Source organism: Suncus etruscus, chromosome 13, assembly GCF_024139225.1.
Source record: "Suncus etruscus isolate mSunEtr1 chromosome 13, mSunEtr1.pri.cur, whole genome shotgun sequence".
Taxonomy (NCBI): domain Eukaryota; kingdom Metazoa; phylum Chordata; class Mammalia; order Eulipotyphla; family Soricidae; genus Suncus; species Suncus etruscus.
The window spans coordinates 89,447,967-89,471,621 of NC_064860.1; the positions used below are offsets into that span (position 1 = coordinate 89,447,967).

The 23,655-nt window shown below is 36.5% G+C and overlaps 1 protein-coding gene across 1 annotated transcript in view; it reads right to left on the minus strand.

The window, feature by feature from the left end:
- Nucleotides 1–15,464, minus strand: part of CIP2A (cellular inhibitor of PP2A) — a 42,661-nt gene extending 27,197 nt beyond the window's left edge. The window contains exons 1-7 of the mRNA XM_049785681.1: nucleotides 15,363–15,464; nucleotides 9,705–9,852; nucleotides 6,741–6,853; nucleotides 5,691–5,785; nucleotides 5,004–5,100; nucleotides 3,740–3,862; nucleotides 2,696–2,841 (exon numbers count right to left, since the gene is read on the minus strand). Coding sequence (XP_049641638.1) covers nucleotides 2,696–2,841; nucleotides 3,740–3,862; nucleotides 5,004–5,100; nucleotides 5,691–5,785; nucleotides 6,741–6,853; nucleotides 9,705–9,852; nucleotides 15,363–15,464 — 824 coding nt within the window. The remainder of the gene's footprint in view (nucleotides 1–2,695; nucleotides 2,842–3,739; nucleotides 3,863–5,003; nucleotides 5,101–5,690; nucleotides 5,786–6,740; nucleotides 6,854–9,704; nucleotides 9,853–15,362) is intronic.
- Nucleotides 15,465–23,655: the final 8,191 nt, after the last annotated feature.

The following is a 23,655-nucleotide window of genomic DNA, read 5'->3' on the forward strand; positions in this document are numbered from 1 at the left end:
ACATACTGGTGGGATAACAAATACCCAAAGACAATGGAAACAAAGAATATGAGACCTGGTATTCTGTAAGAAACATGCCACTTGGGCCCGGAGAGATAGCACAGCGGCGTTTGCCTTGCAAGCAGCCGATCTAGGACCAAAGGTGGTTGGTTCGAATCCCGGTGTCCCATATGGTTCCCCGAGACTGCCAGGAGTTATTTCTGAGCAGACAGCCAGGAGTAATTCCTGAGCACTGCCGGGTATGCCCAAAAAAACCAAAAAAAGGAACATGCCACTTGAGTGGGCTGGAGGACAGGCTGGAGGTTTGGTGGATGTGGTTGGTAGGAAATGCCAGTGGTGGAGGAAAGCTTTCAACCAGAAAGAGGTGGTGCTGAAAGGTGGTGGTACAGTGTCATGTATGAAACCCTATCAGCAAAAAAATTGCAAAAAATTATATATTTATATATATTTAAAAATGTGATTCTTGTAGAAGTAGACTAGGGGGAGGCAACAGGGAATAGGGAGCTATGTGGATGGAGCTGGACACTGATGGTAGTATTTGGAGTTGAAACATACTGTTTGAGACCAATCATGAATAACTTTGTAATTTCAGCAGTAACTATATAAAAATATAAAATAAAGGGGCTGGAGAGATAGCATGGAGGTAAGGCATTTATTTGCCTTGCATGCAGGACAGTGGTTTGAATTCCAGCATCCCATATGGTCCCCTTAGCCTGCCAGGAGTGATTTTTGAGCGTAGAGACAGGAGTAACTCCTGAGCACCATTGGGTGTGACCCAAAAACCAAAAAAAAAAAAAAAAAATTATATATATATATATATATATATATATATATATATATATATATATAATGAAAAATGATAAAATGGGCTTGGGGCCAGAGTTATAGCAGAGTGGGTAGGGGTTTGCCTCAAACATGGCTGACCTGAGTTCAACCTCCAGCATCCTATATGGTCCCCAGAGCCTACCAGAAGCGAATCCTGAGTGCTGCTGGGTGTGGCCACAAAACAAACAAACAAAACCAAAAATTCAAATAAATAAAACTGGCTGTGCAGAAATAGAGGTAAAGGTCAGGGTTCTGTATCACAACTTTTGTTAAGTAATATAATATATCTTGCATTTGGGAGAAGCGTCCCTTGTTAGAGAACTAATAGTTAAAGGATGAAGTAGCAATTCTAGAAAATGATAATGCAGCATATGCCACTATGATACATGATGGATTTCAAACCCAGACTCTAAGAAGCAGGCATGAAGAGGCAAGGCTTCCCAGATCTGGGTCTCAAGGAATAAGTAAGAGCTAGATACATAAAAAGAAAAGAAAATTCCAGTTCTAGATAAATATTCAGGGGAATTATTATAAAGAACGTGATAGGGCATTTTTAGTTTTGTGCCCCAAAATACAAATATGTAGAAAACAACTAAAAAAAGATGAGTGGCCAAAGCAATAGTATAGTGACTTAGGTACTTGCATTGCATATGGCAGACTCAGATCTGATCCCCAGAACCTCTATGATTGATTCTTGAGTACATAGCAGAAGTGACCCCCCTGAGCATCCCTAGGTGTGGCTCCAACCCCATACCTCTCCGAAAAGATGTCAGAGTTATGCATTGTCAGCTGTGATCCCTGAGCACAGAGTCAGAAACCTTGAACACAGCTGTGTGTAGGAACTCCTTTATATCCTCCCAAAAAATTACCCATCAATAAATAAGTCATTATTTAAAAAAATAACAGAACATAAGGAAATATAATAATACTTCAAATTTGTGAACTGGAAGAATTATCAAGGTCAAAACCAGTTTTGCTCAGTTAACCCTTTCCTCACTAGTCAAAAAGCTCCTGTTCTAGATGGCAAACAATCCTAGTGACACATGACCTTTCACTTACATGATTTTTTTTTTTATCTCAGTCATATGGTGCTTTTTGGGACCCTAGAATATTTCAAGGAGGCACAGGTGGAGGGATATACACAAAATAATGTTTATATTTTCTTTGAAGCTATTAAGCAAGCACTATTTGATAGTCAGAGGGTAATTATGTAATAATATACAAGAAATACTCTAAGATATCTGCCAAGTCTTATAAAATGAAAAGGCAAAATACTAGTATTAATGCTTTCTAGATTTGCAAAATATCACTTAACCATCAATAGTGTTCAAACTTGGTGTAATGCTTAGGTTTTTGTTTTTCCTTTTGAATGTCTATATTCCATGGTCCTTGATAGTTCGGGATCATGTCTTTCTGTCTTTCCTACTTTATTTTCTCTCCCTAATTCTTGATTATAGTTAGGGCTCACACATGTTTTGTTATTTGCCAATAACTAGCTAATGTAACTGGAGCAATTTAAACTATTTCCTGACTTAGTACTACAAAGCAGCTTAAGTACTAGGGAAATTTTAACATAGATTGTCAAAAATTCAGGAATTCTTTGGAAAACATATATAACTATACTCAAAAAATAAATGATTAAATTCAAAGCAACTAAAACTGAAGTGCATGTTTTGCCAGGTCTGATTCCTGATAATATATAATTTCTCAAACACTACCAGGAACGCTGAGCTGGAAGCAGCACCCCGGCAACCCTGTGCAATACCTTAGCCCTAACAAAAAGGTTTTGGCAAGGAATAAAGTGGGTGAGGCATTGAGTTCAAGTCCTATACACAGCAAAAAATAGTTCTAAAATTTGTTACAGTCATACCTGGTGAGATAGTCAGCAATTTTAGGATTCTTAAGGAGATCCACTAGTAGATCAACGGAATACTTTCTAGTTAGTGTTCCATCACCATTTATGAGAATATTAAATATCAGTTGAAAAGTCTGATGAATATTTCGAGCATGAAACAGCTTAAAAACAAATTAGAAAAAATATATTACACAAAAAATTTAAGCAATACTATTAAGTACAATAAAAACTCATTGACTTTTCTTCAGTTTTAAAAATAATCTATGAATATTTAAGTAATGTGATTTATAATTATATAAATGTTTATGTTTTGGATGTACAAAGCTGTTGCACCTTTATCACTTTTACTGTGCCAAAGACCTTCTATTAATATCATTATGTGACTCGTAGTACTCTCGACTTCATTCCTAATTCTCTTCCTTTCACCTCACCTCCTGGTCTGTAACCTCAATTTTGTGTTACAGTTACCAGTGCTTTGGCTAATTCCATTATTTTTAAGATGTCACAGATGAGTGAGATAATCCAGCATTCATCTTTCTTCCTTTGATTAATTGTGCTGAACATGACACTTGCTAGTTCCATCTAAGTTGTAGAAAAAGATAAGGTTTCAATTTTTGTAACTGAGTATCATGGTATTCCATTGAATATATACCACATATATCTAATATAGTATTTTATTATATGTCTATGTATAGATCTATACACCACAGGCTTTTTTTATTCACTCATCTGTCAGTGGACATTTGTGTTGATTACTATGTTGGTTATTAAAAATATTTCTGTAATGAACTTGGTGTGCATGTAGATTTTAAAAACTATTATTAGGGGCTGGAGAGATAGCATGGAGGTAAGGCGTTTGCCTTTCATGCAGAAGGTCATCGGTTCGAATCCCGGCGTCCCATATGGTCCCCCGTGCCTGCCAGGAGCAATTTCTGAGCATGGAGCCAGGAGTAACCCCTGAGCACTGCCGGGTGTGACCCAAAAACCACAAAAAAAAAAAAAAAAAAAAAAAAATAAAAACTATTATTATATTATATATATAATAAAAAAGATACCTACCTTTTCTCCAACTTCTTCATTTAATGTCAAACTGGATAATATTGAAAGTGCAAATACCACAACAGTTAAACTGCTATGGGCCAGAAAGCTTATAAGTGTTCGATAAAAAGATTTTACATTATTCTGATAAAGAAAAAATTTTAAAAATTAGTTAGCATAAAAATTGAGTTTTATATTATAATGCATAAACTCATAGAATAGGTTAGCTTTTTAAAAACATTATCATTAGCAATAAAAGATTATTCAAGGACTGAACAAATCTTTCATATATAATTTAAGATTGGCTCTATACTAGTGAAGAGCAGGTTTTAAACATATGTTGATGAGATAATTTTTTTTCAAGTGATTTCACAATTTTGAATAACATTCGCTGCTAAAGATCTGGTCAGAAGAACACAATACTTGACATATTAAAGTTAAACTACGAACACTTCTGAGGAGCTATTTACAAAGCACAGAATAAAAAAAGGAAGAAAATATAATGTTTAAGTGTTTTGTGCTTTGGTTAATCTTATCTATATGCTTTCAATTATCATAAGTAAAGTTAGCTGTTACTAGACCCTGATTCATCACAGACCTACCACTGATTATTATGGAAATATAAACTATCAAAATGGGATTAATGAAGATTTATTTCCTATCTGTAGAAAAATTTAACAAAACAAATTTTGTTTATTTATTATCAAAAATAATGGCATTGGGGCAAGAGCAATAGATCAAAGGGTAGGGCGCCTGCCTTGCATGCAGCTGACCCTGGTTCGATCGCTGGTGTCCTATATGGTCCCCAGAGCCTGCCAGGAGCGATTTCTGAGTGCAGAAACAGAAGTAACTAAGTGCCATTGGGTGTAGCCCCAAACAAAACAAAACAAAAAATATGGTATATATGAATAACAGTTTGAGAAATCAATCTTTTCACTAAGTATCCACTTGTCTTAAAAATAATAAACACGACTAGTGAAATACTTTATAAACCAATGTGACTATTAGCTTTGATAGGTCAGTTGCATGATATATTAGAATTCTTACTTTTATTTAAAAAAAAAAAGAAACATTTTAACAAGAGTGGGTCAGAGAGAGAGTACAGAGGGTAAGACACTTGCTCTGCAGGCAGAAAATATGTTCTCCCAAACCCCGTCAGCAGTGATCCTGAGCACAAGACAGGCAGTAAGACCTGAACATTGCTGAGTGAGATCCATCCAAACTTTCCCCTCCAAAATTTAAGCATGAAACCCACAACAAGAAGTACGTCACAAACATCTCTTACCAAAGTCTTTATATAAGTTTGAACAGAAAGATTCTGTCGACAAAGATTTGCCATTAATCCTAGACAAGGCATTGTCAACTCATCTTCAGAAGACTGACTGTTGTTTTAAGGAAAATATAAAAAAGCAGTTAAGTTCATTTTAAATTACTTCAGTTATATTGGTAATTTACATTAAAATTCCTTCCTCTTAACATGTGAAAAGCAAAATCCGAGGGCTAGATAGAAGATAGCTCATAATGTTGGGAACACAAACCTGGCCTGCACAAGGCCCTGACACCACAAGCCCTCTACTTTCTATAACAGTAGGTGTAGTCCTGTTTGTTAAAACACCAAGCAACACTGGGTGTGGCCCTACTGGCATCTGAGTGCTTGTGGCTTGATTAGTATATCACCAAGCCTTAGCACTGACTTGTCTGGCTTATACAGATGGACCAAGAATCCCCTAAAGTGGCCACTGGATGCTAGAGCATTGCTTGGGAATGGAGTCAAGTCTCCTCTTCTCTGGCAAAGAAACAATATGCATAGTCAAGCTCTGAACAGTATTTAGCATTTTCAGTGACTGTATCTTTCTCAATATTAAAACACAAATAAGAAAAATTACAGAGGACTAAGATTCGACTAGGTATGGTCCATGTACCCACTCACCCAAAACAATCCATTATAATTCATGTCCCACTGCATACTCACATATGATCTATCAGGAATGTAATTAATTCATTTATATTGGCACCAGAATGGAAAATTTTGACATTATACGTTAACCTCTGCAGGATCTGAATGCACTGAAAGTAAGAAAATAATGAACACAACATATATAAATATACTGCTGCTCAGAGAATTGAATCTGATTCATATTCTGAGCATCTCACCAATTTTGGAGGTAGACAGAAAAAGTTTCATTTCTCAAAAGGATTCAATCTTGTTTTATAAGACAAAAAATAATGACACATTCATTCTCCAATTCCCTGCTCAGAAGCTCTGTCCTGTCTCTCTCTTTCTCTCTCTTCTTTCTCTCTCTCTCTCTTTGTCTCATCTCTCTCTGCTCTGTCTTCTCTCTCTATAAACTTCTCTCCCTCCCTTTTGAGAGGGCTGCAAAAAATAAAAAAAAGTAATGACACTTCTAAAACATTACATTTCATCTGATTTCATATATTTCTATACTATTTCAGAGCAGTCATTTAGCCAGTTTAATCAACTTTGCATGCATGTTGAAACACATACAGATTACATCAATTTTAAGACATATATCTTTCACACTTTACTATCCTTAAAATTGCATGTCAGTTTACTAGGCAACATTTTTCTCATAACTGATTGAATTTAAGCTTAATGAAGTATAAGGGGATTGGATATATGCTAAATAAAGCTGTATCTATAACTTCAGTATTCATAGAAAGTTTCCTCAAGGGACTAACTAGATGCTAACAAATTAGAATTTAATGTAAGTGGTTTATACTCAATGCTACATCTGTGTTTACCAATCTGTCAAAGCAGCTATGTTATTTGTTTTCATTTAATAATGGTGATAGATATGGATAAGCTTCTTTTTCTAGAAACTTTTAATACCTGGGTTATTGACTAGCTCTTAAATTAATGGTAAGACCTTTGTTTAATCATATACAATATACCAGCCTTATTATCTCAAATCAGCAGCTTATAATGGATACTATTAATTTTGATGAAAAAATAAGGGGAGAAAACAAGTATTAGGTGGTGAAGTACTGTTTGGGTGTATACCTGAAGAAACACTGAATCACTGTGGCAAGTGCTGCTCCGACAAACCACTCCTGCCAGAACGCTATTCAGATTGTATATACTCTGAAGACAGTCTCTGGTTTCATGGTCTGTGGCTGAAAATTAAAATTCAATGCATGCAATATATTAGTTTTATATATGGTCTTATTTATGAGTAAAAGATAAATATTTTAAGATTGACTTCATGTTAAACTTATTCTATAGAAATACAAAACATGGCATGTTTATTTTATTTACAAGTACTTCCAATTCAGTATTCTAATAACAAAAATTATATGTACTGGAAAAAAGGAAAGAAATATGGGAGTATGTAACTATTTTTTTGTACTTGCTTTGTCAAATAATTTGAGTGAAACAGATTTATTTCAAGTAATAAAACCTGCTCTTAAAAGATGATTGTTTTTAATTTTCTGCTCTAAAAAATAGTATTAACTAAACAGTAGCCAGGGAGATAGTTCAAAGTATGTGGGGCATACATGTTCTGCATGTAGAAGGCCCAGTTTTAATCTCTGGCACCTAATGGTGCCCTAAATATTACCAGAAAAATCAATGGGCAGCACTTGATCACTACTAGGTATACCCCAAAACAAAAACTTACATTAAAGGCTTAACAAATAAAAATAAAAGATAATTATGTATTTCTTGGGGCCAGAGTGGTGGCGCAGCAGTAGGGCATTTGCCTTGCAAGTTGCTGACCTATGATGGACAGGAGTTCGATCTTCCAGCATCCCATATGGTCTCTCAAGCTAGGAGTGATTTCTGAGCGCATAGCCAGGAGTAACACCTGAATGTCACCAGGTGTGGCTCCCCCAAAAAACCAAACCAAAACAAAAAGATAGGAATATGTATTTTTCTTTTCTTTGGGTGGGGGTACACTTGGCAGTGTTCAGGAGTTACTCATAGCTCTGTGCTCAAAAGTTACTCCTGCCAGGCTTGGGGGATCAGGGGACCATATGGGATGCCAGAGATTGAACAGGTCAGCTGTATGCAAGGCAAATGCCCTACCCTCTGTGCTATCCCTCTCCCCATTTTTGTGTTCTGAGGTCACTCCTGGCTTTGCACTCAGAATCCACTCCTAATATCTTGGGGGACAATATGGGATACCACGGATCGAACCAAGGTCGGCCATGTGCAAGGCAAATGACCTGCCCGCTGTGCTATCACTCTGGCCTCACACTTAGTTTTTTTTTTTTTTTCAAGAAACATGTATCTTGGGCACTAAAATAACCCTAGATATTTGTCATGAAGATGGAACACACAAAAGATGTGAGCATTCATATAGGGCTCAACAAAGCTTTATGAAAATGAAATAAGCTTCAACACTAGAGAATCTAGTGTGTCTGGGGCTAGAGATTATACACTTCCTTGTATGAGGCCAATGTAGGTTAGTCCCCTGAGTACCTCCAGTAGTATTCTGAATGCAGTCAGGAGTAAACCTTGAGCACCAGTGGGTGTGGCCGCCATACCAAACCAACAAAAAAAACTTCCCAAAACCCCAAAACAAAAATAAGCCTACAGTGTGGAGGACAACTAAACTGAAGAAATAATCAAGTTACAAAATCTCTCTCTCACACACAAGAAAAGTTAATCTTTATGGCAGGAGAGACAGCTCAAAACATCTAGAATGTCTCTGCTGTGCTAGGCCCTAGCGTTTAATGCCAGTGAGGTATGCCTCATCCTTTGGTTCTCCCCTCCTAGGCAAGGTCAAGATTGTCCTTGGGCCTCCCAGGAGTATGGCCAGGTGCTCAAGAACTGAGCCATCAGGTTCATATAGTCAGGCTGAATTTTGCTGAAAGTCAAAACAACATTGAGCACTGCCTGGGAAGCTACTTGCCTCAAAAATAAATGAAAAAAAAATCATTATTCCCCCCCCCCCCCCATAATGAGGGTTATCACTGATAGCTAAAGTCTCATTCTATTTACCTGCTATATTCATGTTGTCTAATTCGGTAATCATGAGGCCATATTTCTTAAATTAAGATTAAAATTTAATTCTCAGTCTCCTATCTTCATGACAATAATCAACAGCTCTATATGAGTGTTGGTTATAAATGATATAAGATAACAAAGATAGAGAACATTTTTATTATCAAAGTAAGTTTGATTGTATGCTCAGTTGTATATACCCAATTGTATATACTATACTCAATATCACTGGGATCAAAAAAATTGTAAGCATAATCACATACAGAAATATCTCACCTTTTTTATACCCCCCTTTTTATACCTGGGGGGCACACCCAGAAGTACTCAGAAATCACTCCTGGTGGGGACAATAAGGATACCAGGGATCAAACTCAGGTCAGCTGTTTACAAAGCAAATGACCTGCCACTGTGCCATCACTCTAGCCCCCAAATATCTTACTTTACCCCAAACATAAATTAAGAAATTAAATGAAAAAATTAAAGCTAAAGATAGAGTAGAAAATAAGTATTACCCTTAGCTCAAGTTCAGTGTAGTCTGATAAAGTAGGATGCCTTTTGGTCATTATCTTTGACTGTGACTGGAGTGCCCTACACTAGCAAAAGTAAACTAATATATTACATCTAGTTGCAAATGTGGGCCAGTATTTTATAGTGTGCACTCCTCTGCAACCCACTTATCTTTTAAGATAATCAAAGTTTTGATTCATGTCTGCCTTGCCTGCGCTAGCCTAGAACAAACCAAGGTTCGATCCCCTGGTGTCCAATATGATCCCCCAAGCCGGAGCGATTTCTGAGTGCATGGCCAGGAGTAACCTCTGATCGTCAATGGGTGTGGCCCAAAACCAACAAAAAAAAAAGAATAGATGTAGATAATATTCCATTTGGAGATCCAGAATGAATAATAATTATAAGAAGTCCTGTGTTTAAAAATCTGTTGAAAGTGAATACTTCTCATTATAACTGAAATCTTTAGAAAAATTAAAATCATCTTCCAAAAAATAAACAAAGGAATTAAATTACCTAGTTGAGATAGTAAACTGATGATACTTAAGATCAGTGGAGCACTTATGTTGGGATCTTCAAGCAGCTCTACAAGGCAACTCAAGCATTCACCTGGTAATATTTGATTTGATGTAAACAATCGTGTGAGCTTCTGACTAGAAATTACCTACAAAACAATAATTAAAATGTGTTAGACATTACCCAGAATTACCATCTTGCTGGTGGCCCTACCTCGCCACCCCTCTATGATTCTCTTCGGGGACACCAATCTGACCAAACTTCAGGTATGCTGTTATCTAGGTTGGTATCACCAGAGCTTTTTGGAGCAAGTGAAGGGCATCCTTCTCCCATATCTTCCTTCTGGGAAGCATGGCAGCAATCACCATGTTCACAATGGGCCAGCTTATTAGACTCACTCTTTTCTTGAACGAGATGTAAACCAATTCATGAAAGACCATGGATAAACCAGCCAGGAAGCAGAAAGGCAGCAATCTTGGAAAGAGAAAAGTGAGCAAAGTCTCCGCCCTACTGAAGCCACACCAGCAGCATCTATCACCCAGAGCCACTGTTTTGCTTATGGCCCCACACAGCAACCCTCTACAATTCTCTTCAGGCACACCAATTTGACACCAAACTTCAAGTATGCTGGTATGTGGACGTATTCCAGGGCTTTGGGGGTAAATACCTTTACCTACATTCTCCTTTTTCCAGGAGGCCTGGCAGCTGAAAACTCACTCCTAAAAGTCAAAGTATCGGTTCTAGTGCTTTGAATTTCTGGATAACTTCATTTGCTCTTGTCTTCCTTATAGACACACACCATTTAATAGAATGGGCAGCTAACACAGTTTATTAAACCTCTGTCACTGTTTTAATGGCCTCATTGGAGATACAATAATTTTCATAAATTAGCTTGCCTCTGTACTTTTTTCTTTTGTTTTTAAATTTTCTTGCTCCTTGTTCTTTTTATTTTCTTTCTATTCTTTTCAAAAATGAATTTGTTTTCACTTATCTGGAAACAAATGCATTTTGGCCATCTAGTCAACTGGTTCAGGATGAGACCCCTGTAGCATTTTCAGAAAGAATGTGAAGGACAGACTTCCTGTCTTCATGAACCACAGTAGCCGAATGTCACTCCCTATACACTCCAACAGAAACGGCCCAGCTCTGTGACAGAAATCATATAATATGAGCAGCAAAATCCTCACATGAAAGGATCCTACAGGGCTGAAAACTCTAGGTCTTCCCTTTTGGAAGCAGATTGGGCAAATTACCTCCCTCACTCCTGCAATACATATAAACCAAAAAATCCAACAACCCAGACTCTCTTTCCAACATAAAAATAACCTTGCTTATCCCTATGCTCCAAAAGAAAATAATGACTCCTGATACATCCTATAGTCTGGTCCTGGCTGATAATCTGTGGCATTTTCAGAAAGAAGTTGGGATCAGATACTCATTTCTTCATGAAATATAGCAGCCAAATGCCACCCCTACAAAAATGCACAGCTCCGTGTCTTAACCTTATCAAACTTGCAAGCGAAAAAATTTGTTTCATATTTATAAATCATGAACTATGCCACTGTGCAACACTTTAATATTTTATAGTAGTGACAGCCTAAGAGTATCACAGGAAATCTTATCAGAATATCACATAGTAATCTAACCAGCTCAGTGAACCTAAACAGTAACATAGAAGACTCAACTAGCAACCGTAGTCCAATAAATCCTTAGGACACTGATTTTAGTAACAACATAGAAAGATAACCATTTAGTATTAACTCGGTTGATCTAAATTTTCATAATTCCATTTGCCTTTGTGTTGTAGCAAACACTATGAAATAATTTTTTTGTGTATTTGCATATAAGTGGGTTATGGTGATGGGATTGGTGTTTGAACATTTAGTGCTTTAAATGACTGTTTTGTAAACAATTAGGTAAATTATGGTGTTAAAATAATAAAGGAATATAAGTAGGAAGAAAATTAAAATAAAAATGTTGTCACCATTATGAGTTACAAAGTACTAGAAAACCTAGAGATATGGATAAACTACTTCTAATCTCCAAAACTGGGATACTTGAGATTTTGACTTCAAACCAAACCTGAAAGAAAACTTTTTTTTTTTTAATTTAAAAAGTGGTTTTTAAAAAGATTGTTAAGACAAACAGCTGAGAAAGCAATCTGCAATTGCAGAGGAAAAGTAGAGTATTGTGATCACATCAATAGGGCTTATATTTAAAAACAAAAACAAAAACACCAACTGAAGCTGTGCTAAATTTGTTGGTTGTTGATAAGCAAAGAACTGTCAAATTGAGAAATATTCTGGCAACCAGGTTTAGCAGTCATTTCATAATACACAGTGTATGGATTCGTTCTTTACTATTTAACGTGTTCCAGTGGTAAAAACACTGAATTCAGGGCCAGAGTCATAGTATAACATGTAGGATGCTTGATTTACATGAGGGACAATCCAAGTTTGATCCCTGGCACTCTATATGACCCCTCCCTAAAGCCCTGCCAGGAGTAAATCTTGAACACAGATGGCTGTACTCCCACCAAAAAACAATAAAGTTAAAATTAATACATGGCCAACGGTAAATATCATTTCATTTATATCTCAGTCAGGGCAAACAAAGATCACAGATAAAAATAACTAAGGGGAGTGTGATTGGGGGGGCAAAATGGATGATTAGTTTGAGGTACAATTTTCCAGTTGTAAAATAATAGGATGTAGTGTGCAATGTGAGTTCATTAGCAATGATACTGTATTGTAAATTTCAAAAATTGCTAAGATTAGATGGGAGACTTATCTTTTAACACTCTACAGAAGTCAAACACTGTACAAAATCAATTATATGATAGGCCTGAAATTAATATATTTTATGTGAACTATTCTTCATTTTGAAAAAGACTGAATGATGAAGAAACTTAAGTGCTTAAAGGTCACCTGCTTTAATTCTAAAGAAGCCAGAATGTGAAGTCCAAAGCACAGAGGGTCTGAACCCCACCCCCCAAAAAAAAAACCCACCAAAGGCAATAAATAATTAAATTTGGACTATATATAAAAAGGAGAACAAAAATGTTAATCTCTTCACCATTTCAAAGAAAAGAATTCAGTTCTGGCTTTTCATTTCAAGCCCATGTTCTCCTTTGAACATGTATTTTGCTTGTAAGTTTCTATATTTTTTTTTGCTTGTCTATTTTCACACTGGAGAAGCTTATGTTCTCTCTTAAATGAATACTCTCTCCTCCCTCAGATCTTTCTAAATATAAAAAGAAACTGTATTGCTTTTACAAAAAAAAAAAAAAGTCAGTTCATCCAAAGTGCATTAGTAATAATGCTTTAGTATTTATTTTAATTTAGGCATATTTTAGGTGCATTACAAATGGTGGTAATTCTTTTCAGTTTCATAATAAAGTACAAGGTTAACTAGTTTTCAAACTCATAAAGTGAGACATACATCTTGCGGGACTCACTATTTTTTTGTTGTTGTATTTTGTTTTTTGTTTTTGGGCCACATCCAGTGACAATTAGGGGTTACTCCTGGCTATGCGCTCAGAAATTGTTCCTGGCTTGGAGGACCATACGGGACGCATCGTGGTCATGGATCAGCTGCGTACAAGGCAAATGCCCTACCACTTGCACCACCGATCTGGCCCCTGTATTCACTATTTTTGATTTTATGCCCATGAATACAAAATTGTGGCTAGAAAAACCTTAAGAATGAGACGTGTCTAGCTCTGCCAATCAAAAAAATTTCACAGCTCAGCTTCTGTCTAGAACTATTAAAAAATAAAAACACGAATATAGCAAAATTCTGGAAGGAACAATCTTTATATAGGATCTATTCCTTTTTTGTTTACTTGGATATTGTTCTCCTAAGGTCTAAATGAAAACATTCACCATTACTCTACCCAAATGGTTAAAAATTTAAAAACTCATAAAACATGTTAAGTTCTTATGTATACTCTCTCACTCTAAAGGATATAGGAGTATTAAGTAGCTTGAAAAATCTAGGAACACAGCCTCAAAATTCTTTTAAATCTCTTTGAATTCACAGTACATTAGTAATAATGCTTTAGTATTTATTTTAATGTAGGCATATTTTGGGTGCATTACAAATGGTGGTAATTCTTTTCAGTTTTCAATGTACTCACTCATAACCTATCTGTTCATTCTTAGAGTAAGCTTTAGATTAGTGGATAATTAGTGTTATTTCGTCAATAAAATTGACAGCTCACATTACTATTATTAATGGCTTCTGAAAATGAGAAGTGCAGTTTCAGTCATAAGAGGCAATGCAATTGCATTGAACCGTTAACTTCTTTATCACTATTAGAACCTTTATCACTGTCACTAAGGACATATTCAATCCACTATACACCCACCAAAGGTTGATACAATTATATTTCAGGGATGCTTCCCAGTATTTGAAATCTTTGATAATTTAACCTTTTCATAGAATTAAGAGAACAGAATATTTAAAAAATTACAGTCCCTTCTATGAGAACATAAAGAAGCTACCACAGTCTTAAACTGGGTTTTAGTTTAATTGAAGGAATTGAATTCAATGAAAGCACTACAAACGTCAGATAATTAAAAGCCTAACTAGAAATAGAATCACAGAAAGCTGTGCTAAGAATCCTAGAAACAAATCACCTGAAACTAAAAGAAAGTGAAAGCAATTCTACATTTGTGTTGCGAAAACTGTGAGTAGTGATATTGTAGTAATGAAAAAAGTAATGTCCAGAAGTGAAACCCAATTAAAATATATTTGTAATCAGGGTGCTTAAATAAAGATATTTTTAAAAAACTAAACAAACAAAAACAGCATATCTGGATTTTTTTTGGAGGGGGGTTTTATTGTCAAAGAAAGGAAAATGATTAAATAGTCATGGTAACTATATTTTTGTTTAGGTTTTTATGCCAAGGAAACATAATGATTTTGAAATGCCACCTTATGTAAACAATAAGCACAACTCTTCATTTCCATGGAAGTAGGAACTGTTTTTAAAATGAATGTTTTATTAACATGTAGCAAATATAATTGATTCTTTTTTTTTTAATGACTAGTAAAGGTGAACGCTGCGACTTTCATTAAGATCAAGTTGCTACAGGTCCCCAAGTTCCAGCTCAACCAACAGTTCGGTAATAGTAAAGCAGTGAGAGCAACAGTTGAAGATCATGTGCTGTTTAAGGGGCAATCGAGCCATGTTTTGATGATCACTTTTCAACGACAGTCTTATCCCTGGTGGACAATAAATAAATAAATAAATAAATAATGAATGAATGAATGAATGAATGAAAAAACAAGTTTTCCATCATTCTCCATTGTCTTCACCTGGAAAACTGCCATATGAATGAATCAAAAAACCAAGTTTTTCATCATTCTCCACCGTCTTCACCTGGAAAACTGCCATCTGTGATGAAAGCCTCCCCTTCTCTCCTCCCTCCTACTAGGCCTTTAATTAAGTGAGCACTCCTGGACCCCCTAACCACCCTGGCAGCTGCAATCAGAAAGTGGAAGGGCTTTGGGGAGAGGAAAAAATGGAAGTTGAGTCCTTTGGGGGTGACAGAATTGAGCATGCAGAAAAAAGGTTGCTAGTGGGTCCCCTCTCTTTTCTAATTTGGGACCCCACTAGGACCAGGGCCCCAGGATCTCCTCAGGGTTGCTCACCTCCAAGTGCCTCAAAAGCTGGGTGGCATTAGCTTCTGATTTAACAGCTTTGTATTGACTGATAGTGAGGAGCAAGGACTTCAAGCAGGCGGTGGAGTCCATCAGGGATCAGGGATCCCCACCACAGGCCTGTCTGGAAAGAGCTGTCAGCCACAGGATCGCTCCTAGATTTCTTTCTTCCACCGCGCCTTTTTTTTGGATTGTGTTGGCTCCACCCCGCGTCAAATCAGTCACTTCCGGTTCCGGTTCGAAGCGAAAGTTGCGCGCGCGGCATTCTGGGAGACTGCTCTCCCTGCAGGGAGGGGAGGGCCGAGATTGAGGCTGGCTAGCAAGCGCTCAGTGAGATTCCACGAAAGGAGCTTCAGAGTTGAAGGTTTCTCTGAAACACCGCGAGATTTCTGCTGACCGGAAATCTCGCGAGAATAGGCTGATTGAAGCTCTTGCCAGTCGAAGGGCATTTTGCTCTCTCCAGGGACTTCCTGGTTGGGAGGTTGTTGCTGATTTTTTTTACCCTCAGTTGTCTTCTGGTTCATTTCTGTTGGCTAGGGTTTTTTTGTTTTTGTTTTTGTCTTGATTTTTTTTATCTGAGATCTCATTTCCTTGCTGAGCGATGGTGGCTTCCCTCTTGTCTAGAGGTGGTGAGGGCTCTGAGCAACTATGTCTTGCCTCTGGTGTTTTGGCCTAGCAGCCTGGGAGGAGCCTCTTAATCTCTCCTAGGTCCACCCACCCCTTGGCTCCACCAATATTTGTTCCTCGAGTTTCTCCATCGGTCATTTATTTGTGACAAGGCAGGCATTCCACTTAAGAGTCGTTGTCAGTCTTAACCCAGGAGCAAGGCTTTTTGGGCACCAGGTTTTGCTGCGGAGGGTGTTCCTCATTAGCATCCGATTTTGTAAGTGCAAAGGTGTTTCTATCTTGGCATGATTTATCAATCCTTGTGTCTAAAAAAAACGCACTTTTTTTTTTTAAGTCAGGCGTGGTTATTGTAGGTGTGGCTGATGTGTGTGTGTGTGTGTGTGTGTGTGTGTGTGTGTGTGTGTGTGTCTGCTAATGTTGACTAGAGCTCTACAGCCCCATTTGGAGAAAAATTGTAAAAAAAAAGGGGGGGGCCTACATATTGAATCAAATCGATTATGAAGTTGTCAGTTTTAATATATATATATATATATATAAAGGTAAGATTTCTGTGTAAGGACAATGTCAAAGCTGAACGTTTAAAATAATACAGAAGCAGACATTGCAAAAATCATTGGCTAGTTAATGTATTTTGGTATTGATTGTATGTATTGCAAATGTGAGTCTATGATAAGAGATTGAAGATGCCAGTTGGAACAGAAATAATGAAGTGCCCCTGGCTGGCAAGTAACTACTTAATAAAGGAAACCTTCTAAAAACATAGTTAATGTGGACTCTACTGCAGAAATTAGAGGCATCTTGGAGTGAAGATAGTAAAACTGGATTGTTTGGTTTATGATGTGACCGTAAGCAAATTCTCATTCTTTTCATTTCTTTAGAAGGTAAAATTTTGCTAACTGTGGTATATTAATTCCATATTAATTGAATACCTCGTTCAATGCATTGAGAGTCTATGATGTGCTAGTCACAGTTGACTAGGCAGCAGAAGCCCAATGAATTAAACAGTCCTTTTATGCAACTTACATCTGGTAAGAGAAAAAAATGATAAAAATCACAGTTAATAAAATAAACTATAGAGCAGATTTATTAGTTTTTGAATTGTAATGGTTCAGAAGGGAAATAGATCAGGAGAGAAGTATTGAGGGAAATACTTAAAAAGGAGTTGAGAAAAATAAGAGGGCCGTGATCTCCAGGGAAATGTTTCTAGATAAGTTATCTAAAGGAAGCATGATCCTGTGTCAGGAAAGAAAGCCTGCCACTAGGGATGGAATTGAGTAAGAGTGAAAATAGTAGAGATGATGTCACAGTAAGTTGTACAGGCCACTATAAAATGAAGAATTTGGAACAGTTGCTTGGTATAATTAAGTTCTCAGCAACTGTTAGTAACGTATTTCTGTTGACAAATGCAGAGAGCTGTTTGGGGGTGTTAAGCTTTATATGAATAAAGGGAAGTGCTGCTTCATTCCTTTTAGGAGCTAAGGAAAAAGTCAAAGTTGCTTGCTATGAGTATTTTTCTTTGAGGTTTTTGCATTTTGATATAAAGAAGCATACAGTTTTGGTGTTTTCTTCCATAAAGTATTCACTTCAATATAGACTCACATATCCTCAAAATCGAAATAAGTTTAGTATGATGTCAGTTGTTGGGTTGTAGTGCTGACTTTTTTTATCCATATATATATATATATATATATATATATATATATATATATATATATATATATATATATATATTCAAGTATCAGATACATAAAGGGGTGTGTGTGAGGGTATGTGGGTGTAGGTGTGGCAGTGGATGTTTGTGTTGGTTTGAGGAGTCATCTGACTGTATTTGGGTGCTACTCTTTTGGGGCCTTATCTCTTTACTAGCTCTTTTGAGGGTAGAACCTTATCTTTAGCCTTGAAAAGAGAGGAGGAGGTGGTGAACTTATTTTCAAGTGACAGAAAGCCTCTTCATTACTGGAGCATAGACTTCATCTTGATTTAACTCAGTGCTTCTCAAATAGTGGGGTGCCTCCCCAATTTCATAACAAGCTAAAGCCCCTTGTTTATGTCTCTGGAGCTGAGAGTTGCTGTGTCCTACTTCAAACCCCACTTCGAAAAGCTAAGCATTGCAAAACGTGCTCATTGTAGCCATTAATCCAGACATGGCCTCTGATTAAAAAATCAGCGCAAATTATTTTTATATATTTTTGTTTTGCAGGTTAAAGTTTTTTTTTTTTTTTTTTTTTTTTTTTTTTTGGGTCACACCCGGTGATGCTCAGGTGTTACTCCTGGCTGTCCGCTCAGAAATAGCTCCTGGCAGGCACGGGGCACCATATGGGACACCAGGATTCTAACCAATCACCTTTGGTCCTGGATCAGCTGCTTGCAAGGCAAACACCGCTGTGCTATCTCTTCAGGCCTAAAGTTTTGTTTTGTTTTGTTTTGTTTTTAAATAAAGATACTATTTACAATCGCGAGGAGGGTGCGAAATGTTTTCTTCTTCCTAGGGGGGCATGACAGAAAATAATTGAGAAGCACTGATTTAATTGCTCATCTCTGGTTTTAAACTGGTATCTGATGGAGTTTGTGTGTAGATTGGTAACTGGGTAGGTATATTAATTGAAGTGGATATAGCAAAGAAGTAAGAAATTTGTGAAATATCTGAAGTGAAATTAATAGGACTTCTAATATGAAAAATCAGGATAGTGATAAAATATGAAGGCATTACAAGTTTCTAATCTGGGTAACTAGAGGCTACTATTAATAGGAAATATTCACTTGTATGATATGGTCAATAAAATTTTATGTTTTTATCACAAATTTCTGTGTTGTTTCTTTAAATTTATTCCTCAGGTTTTTATGATTTTTATTACTTTGAGTTCTCTTTCTCCTGTGTACATTTTTCATTGTTGTTATTTTAATAAAAAGATACTAACTTCTGGTATCTATCTTCTGATTTACTATAAATCTCTTAATATGAATAGTTTTGCTTATTTTCCTGTTCATTGGACTTTCAGTTTTATATAATCTGCAACTAATATTTTTGATCTCATATTTGTTATATGTCACTTGCTGGCTCTAGAAGAGGGGATGACTATAATAATAGTGAGCATCTTTGTCTTAAGCATTAACAGAATGAAACTAACAGTATATATATATATATATATTTTTTTTTTTTTGTGGCTTTTGGGTCACACCCTGCAGTGCTCAGGGGTTACTCCTGGCTCCATGCTCAGAAATTGCTCCTGGCAGGCACAGGGGACCATATGGGATGCCGGGATTCGAACCGATGACCTTCTACATGAAAGGCAAACGCCTTACCTCCATGCTATATCTCCGGCCCCAAAACTAACCGTATTTTAACAGTACAATTTGTCATTTAGTTTGTGTTACTTAAAAATCTTCTAGGATATTGCCCTTGCTTTTTTTTTTTTTTTTTTTTTTTTGGTTTTTGGGCCACACCGGCGGTACTCAGTGGTTACTCCTGGCTGTCTGCTCAGAAATAGCTCCTGGCAGTCTCGGGGGACCATATGGGACACCGGGATTCAAACCAACCACCTTAGGTCCTGGATTGGCTGCTTGCAAGGCAAACACCGCTGTGCTATCTCTCTGGGCCCTTGCTATCTGTTTTATTTAAAGACTTGAAAATGTCTGCATTTTAAAAGAGGCCTTGGAAGGTTCATTCAGTGATAGGGCCTAAGAACTCGTGTGTGGTGTGTGATTGTGTGTGTATATGTGATATTGCTTAGGCCCAGTAGTGAGTGCATACGTATATACATTAAAATTCATGAGGAAAAGAAGAAAGAAAAATTAAAAGCAACATTTAGCAATGAGCTCAGACAAGAAATGAGCCTTTCCCCCTCAAAAGTGCTGGAGTTACCTGGAAATATCGAGAGGGGGTGCCAGAAAAAGCATGTCTAAACTTTTAAACTCTCTAGTCTAGAATGAGGATAGGGGACATTTTTCTTTAGTTTTGTTTGGGGGCAACATTCAGCTAGTAGGGTTTCCTCTATGTCCAGGCATCCTTGGATCGTGTGTGTGTGTGTGTGTGTGTGTGTGTGTGTGTGTGTGTGTTGGTGCGTGGGCTCAGTGAGTGTGTGAATGCGGTGTTGCTTGGATCCTGTCATATGCAGTATGTGTATGCAGAGGTTTTGGGGTTACCAGGCATATTTCTTGTGGTGTAGAGATCAGACTCCAGTATTGTTTCTTTGGCCACCTTACTTTTCAAACTTTTAAGAGTTAATTTTAGCTCTGATTTTGTCAATCTATAGGTAAATTTTTGGATTTCAAAATATTTTGTTTTTTTTTTTCTTTAAACATTTTACAATTTCATGTTAAAATATTATATTAGGATGATTTGGATAAATATGTTTATCCAATTTTTTGAATTTAATTTTATAGCCCAGAATTCAGAAGATATTCTTTAATAAAGTACTAGCAACAATCGAAGTGCAGGGTGAAATTTATAACAGTACATCACATATCTAGCATATCTGAGACCCTGATTTTGATCTTTTACACTGATTAGCTTTCGCATCACTGGTCTCAGTGATCTGTAAACACTCTTAGACCTAGTTACAACTATGTATCACATTCACTAACCAAACACCCATTCTTTTTTTTTTTAATTTTTTTTTATTTTGAATTATGAGAACAAAGATGCAAAGAAAGAGGACAAGGTAAAGTTACAGTGGAAGGACAATCACCCATAACATAATTCTCAGAAGAAGTCCCCTTTGTATAGGCTCACCAAAATATGAGAGGCATGGAAAGGAATAACCTTGGCCTAAATACAAAGAGATCCTACCCCTGAAGTTTCCTGGCATAAGACCAACTCTACGCTTCAGGCAAGTTATCGTCCAATCCAAGACATTGTCCGTAGTGCCAACACCCTTTTCACACAGTCTCTGTTGTTGGTATCATCAAACACCCAATCTTGAGGTTTAAAGACTGCCCCTCTCCTATCACCACCTATCTCAAGAACATCCATTTGATTCTGAATCCAATTCGTAAAATACGTGAAGTAAACGTGACTTTTTAAGGTTGCAATAATTATTTTAAGTTATAACTTGTATTTTCTGAAGATCATCTCTGCAAGCAAGATTTCTTTGTGTAGCTCGAAGTTTATTAAAGGGATAGATATGTTTCCTGTTTTCTTGATAGCAGTGTCTAATGTTTAATGTCTTCGATATGTAAAACAGCTTCTTATGGAAACTATAGTTTTTATTTTTACTCATTTTAATCTCATTCTTTGTTTTATAGTAGTACCTACAAATAGTAGTATCAGCATAGCCACTCAATAACTGATTGATAATACATTGCTTTTCAGATCAATATTTCAGTATATTCTCAGATTTATTGCTTAAGAGAGATGTGATCTAAATTTTAAAAAATATTTAAAAAAAACTTTCTTTAACATTAGCAACTTTTGGACTGACACTAAACATTAATTTTTGTATTTCAGGAGTTATTTGACAAATGAATGTTAGAAAATTTATAGAGATGAGAAAGCAGTGGCAAGAATTCATGACCATTTGATGAAACTTAGACATGAATTCTTGTTTTTTATTTTCTAGGTATTTAAATTTTGAAAGCCTCTATTTCTTCATTTTAAAAGTGATATACAGTGTAGACTGTAGAGATCAGGTGTGTATTGTCCACAGGCCAGCCTATTGAAAAACTTTATGCGGAACTGTAGTTACTGCACTCAATTACTTTCATATGAGAGGAAAACACCATATAATTGAAAAAGCCTGATCTAGTTTTGCACTTAAGCCTTTCTTATCTTTAACCCTTCTTAAAACCTACTTCAACTCTGCTTGCCTTTCTGAGATAATGAGGGCATGCTATCCCCTATCCCCTCCATGGAGTAGATCAAGTTTTGTAAATTAGGTAGCTTTTCTTGATGTGATGGGCTCAATTAAAAATTATGAGCTCTGTTTGAGGAGTAGCCTCTCCTCACTGTGTTTGGTGGTGGTGGTGGGAATGACAGATGGAGATAGATTGGACAAAAAAGTTGGTAGAGCTTGTAGCTTTAAGTCTGAAGAGGATTGTCTGGTTCACCTGTAAACCCCTAAATTGTCACTGCTGACAGGAACAGAAAGCATAGTGTATTTGTTTTTCAAGCCACTGTGTTGAAATAATCATAGATTATATAATTTATAGGGAAGCATGCACTTATTAGATTTCTAAACTTCTAGGAATTATGCAAGTAGTAATGAGAAAGGACTGTGCTAAGTAAAATTGGTGCACTGACTGTGAATTTGCCATATGGTATTACCATGTGGGTATTAGTATGGTAAATTATATTAATGTAAATAAACTTTAGTCAACTTAAAAAATTATACTTATTGATAACATTTTTCCATGTGTGGAGTCTATACTTTGTTTTCTACATCTGTTTTCTTTTTATGTTAATTGTCTCGTATCTATTCACGGGAAAATCACAAATTTTAAAATTCAGTCAGTTTTGGAGAATTCATTTGGTGATTAAACACTACTTTCAAAAATTCCTTCTTATTAGAGTAGGTAGCTTAATATCTGAATGTTGTTTTCCCCAGTTAAATCAAATATGCATGTATTCATTATCAGAACATTCAGAATATTTACATGAAAAGTTAGTGTACTCGATTTTTACTAGGTTAAGCCATAAGTAACTGATTGGTTAGGTTGGAAAGAACTAAAAACTCATTTCTGACAATAAATTCATTTTGGAAGATTATTGGAAAGAGTCGTGTATATATTAAAAGATCCTTGAATCCAGAATCGTACTACAGTGGGTAGGATACTTACAACATGGCTGACTTGGGTTTGATCCCTAGCATTCCATATAGTCCCTGAAAACACTGTGAGGAGTGATTCTTGAGGGCAGAACCAGGAGTAGTCCCTGGGTGTGGCCCCCAAACACCTAATCCCCCAAATGTTCCTCCTGGTATTCTCTGCATTCCTAGGCTATTCCACCCCCCCCACACACACACAGTGGGAAATATAACCCTGTGGGTTTTTTTTTTTAATAAAACTGTAAATATATTTATAGTTTAGGAAAGGAACAAGTTTTACAAATGTAACAACCTGTCGAAAAAAATGACTCAATAAGCTGTTATATATACACAATGGAATGTTTCAGATAGAAGAAAAGAAAACCAAGCAATTTGTTGCTATGTGGATGGATCTGGAGAGTATCATCGAAAATGAAGTTATGAGCAGAGAAACACAATGATCTCTCTCATATGTGGGATATAAAGAAGTGTAATAGTGGAATAACTGTGCCCGAAGGCAATGGAAATAAAGAACATGGAAATTGGCTTTCTGTAGGATGCATATTATTTAAGGGGGGATGCGGGAAGGGACTACAGCACCTCTACAACCATGATGGGAAGGAGCATTCAGTTGGAGTAGGTGGAGAAGCTGAACAGTAGTAAAATGTCAGCATCAAAAACTATAAAGCAGTGTTAATAATTTTTGAAAAAGCCCTTCTCACAGAGGCGCACTAGTGAGAGTGATGGGGGGGAGGAGTGGATACTGGTGGAGGGAAGTAAAAACCGGTGAAGGGATTTTTGTTGAAATGTGATGTGCCCTGAAGCTAATCATGAATAATTTACCATGACTAAGACTTAAAAAATTATGAAAAGTAAGTGTATTAAGGAATAATCACAAAGTTAAACTAAGACCTGTG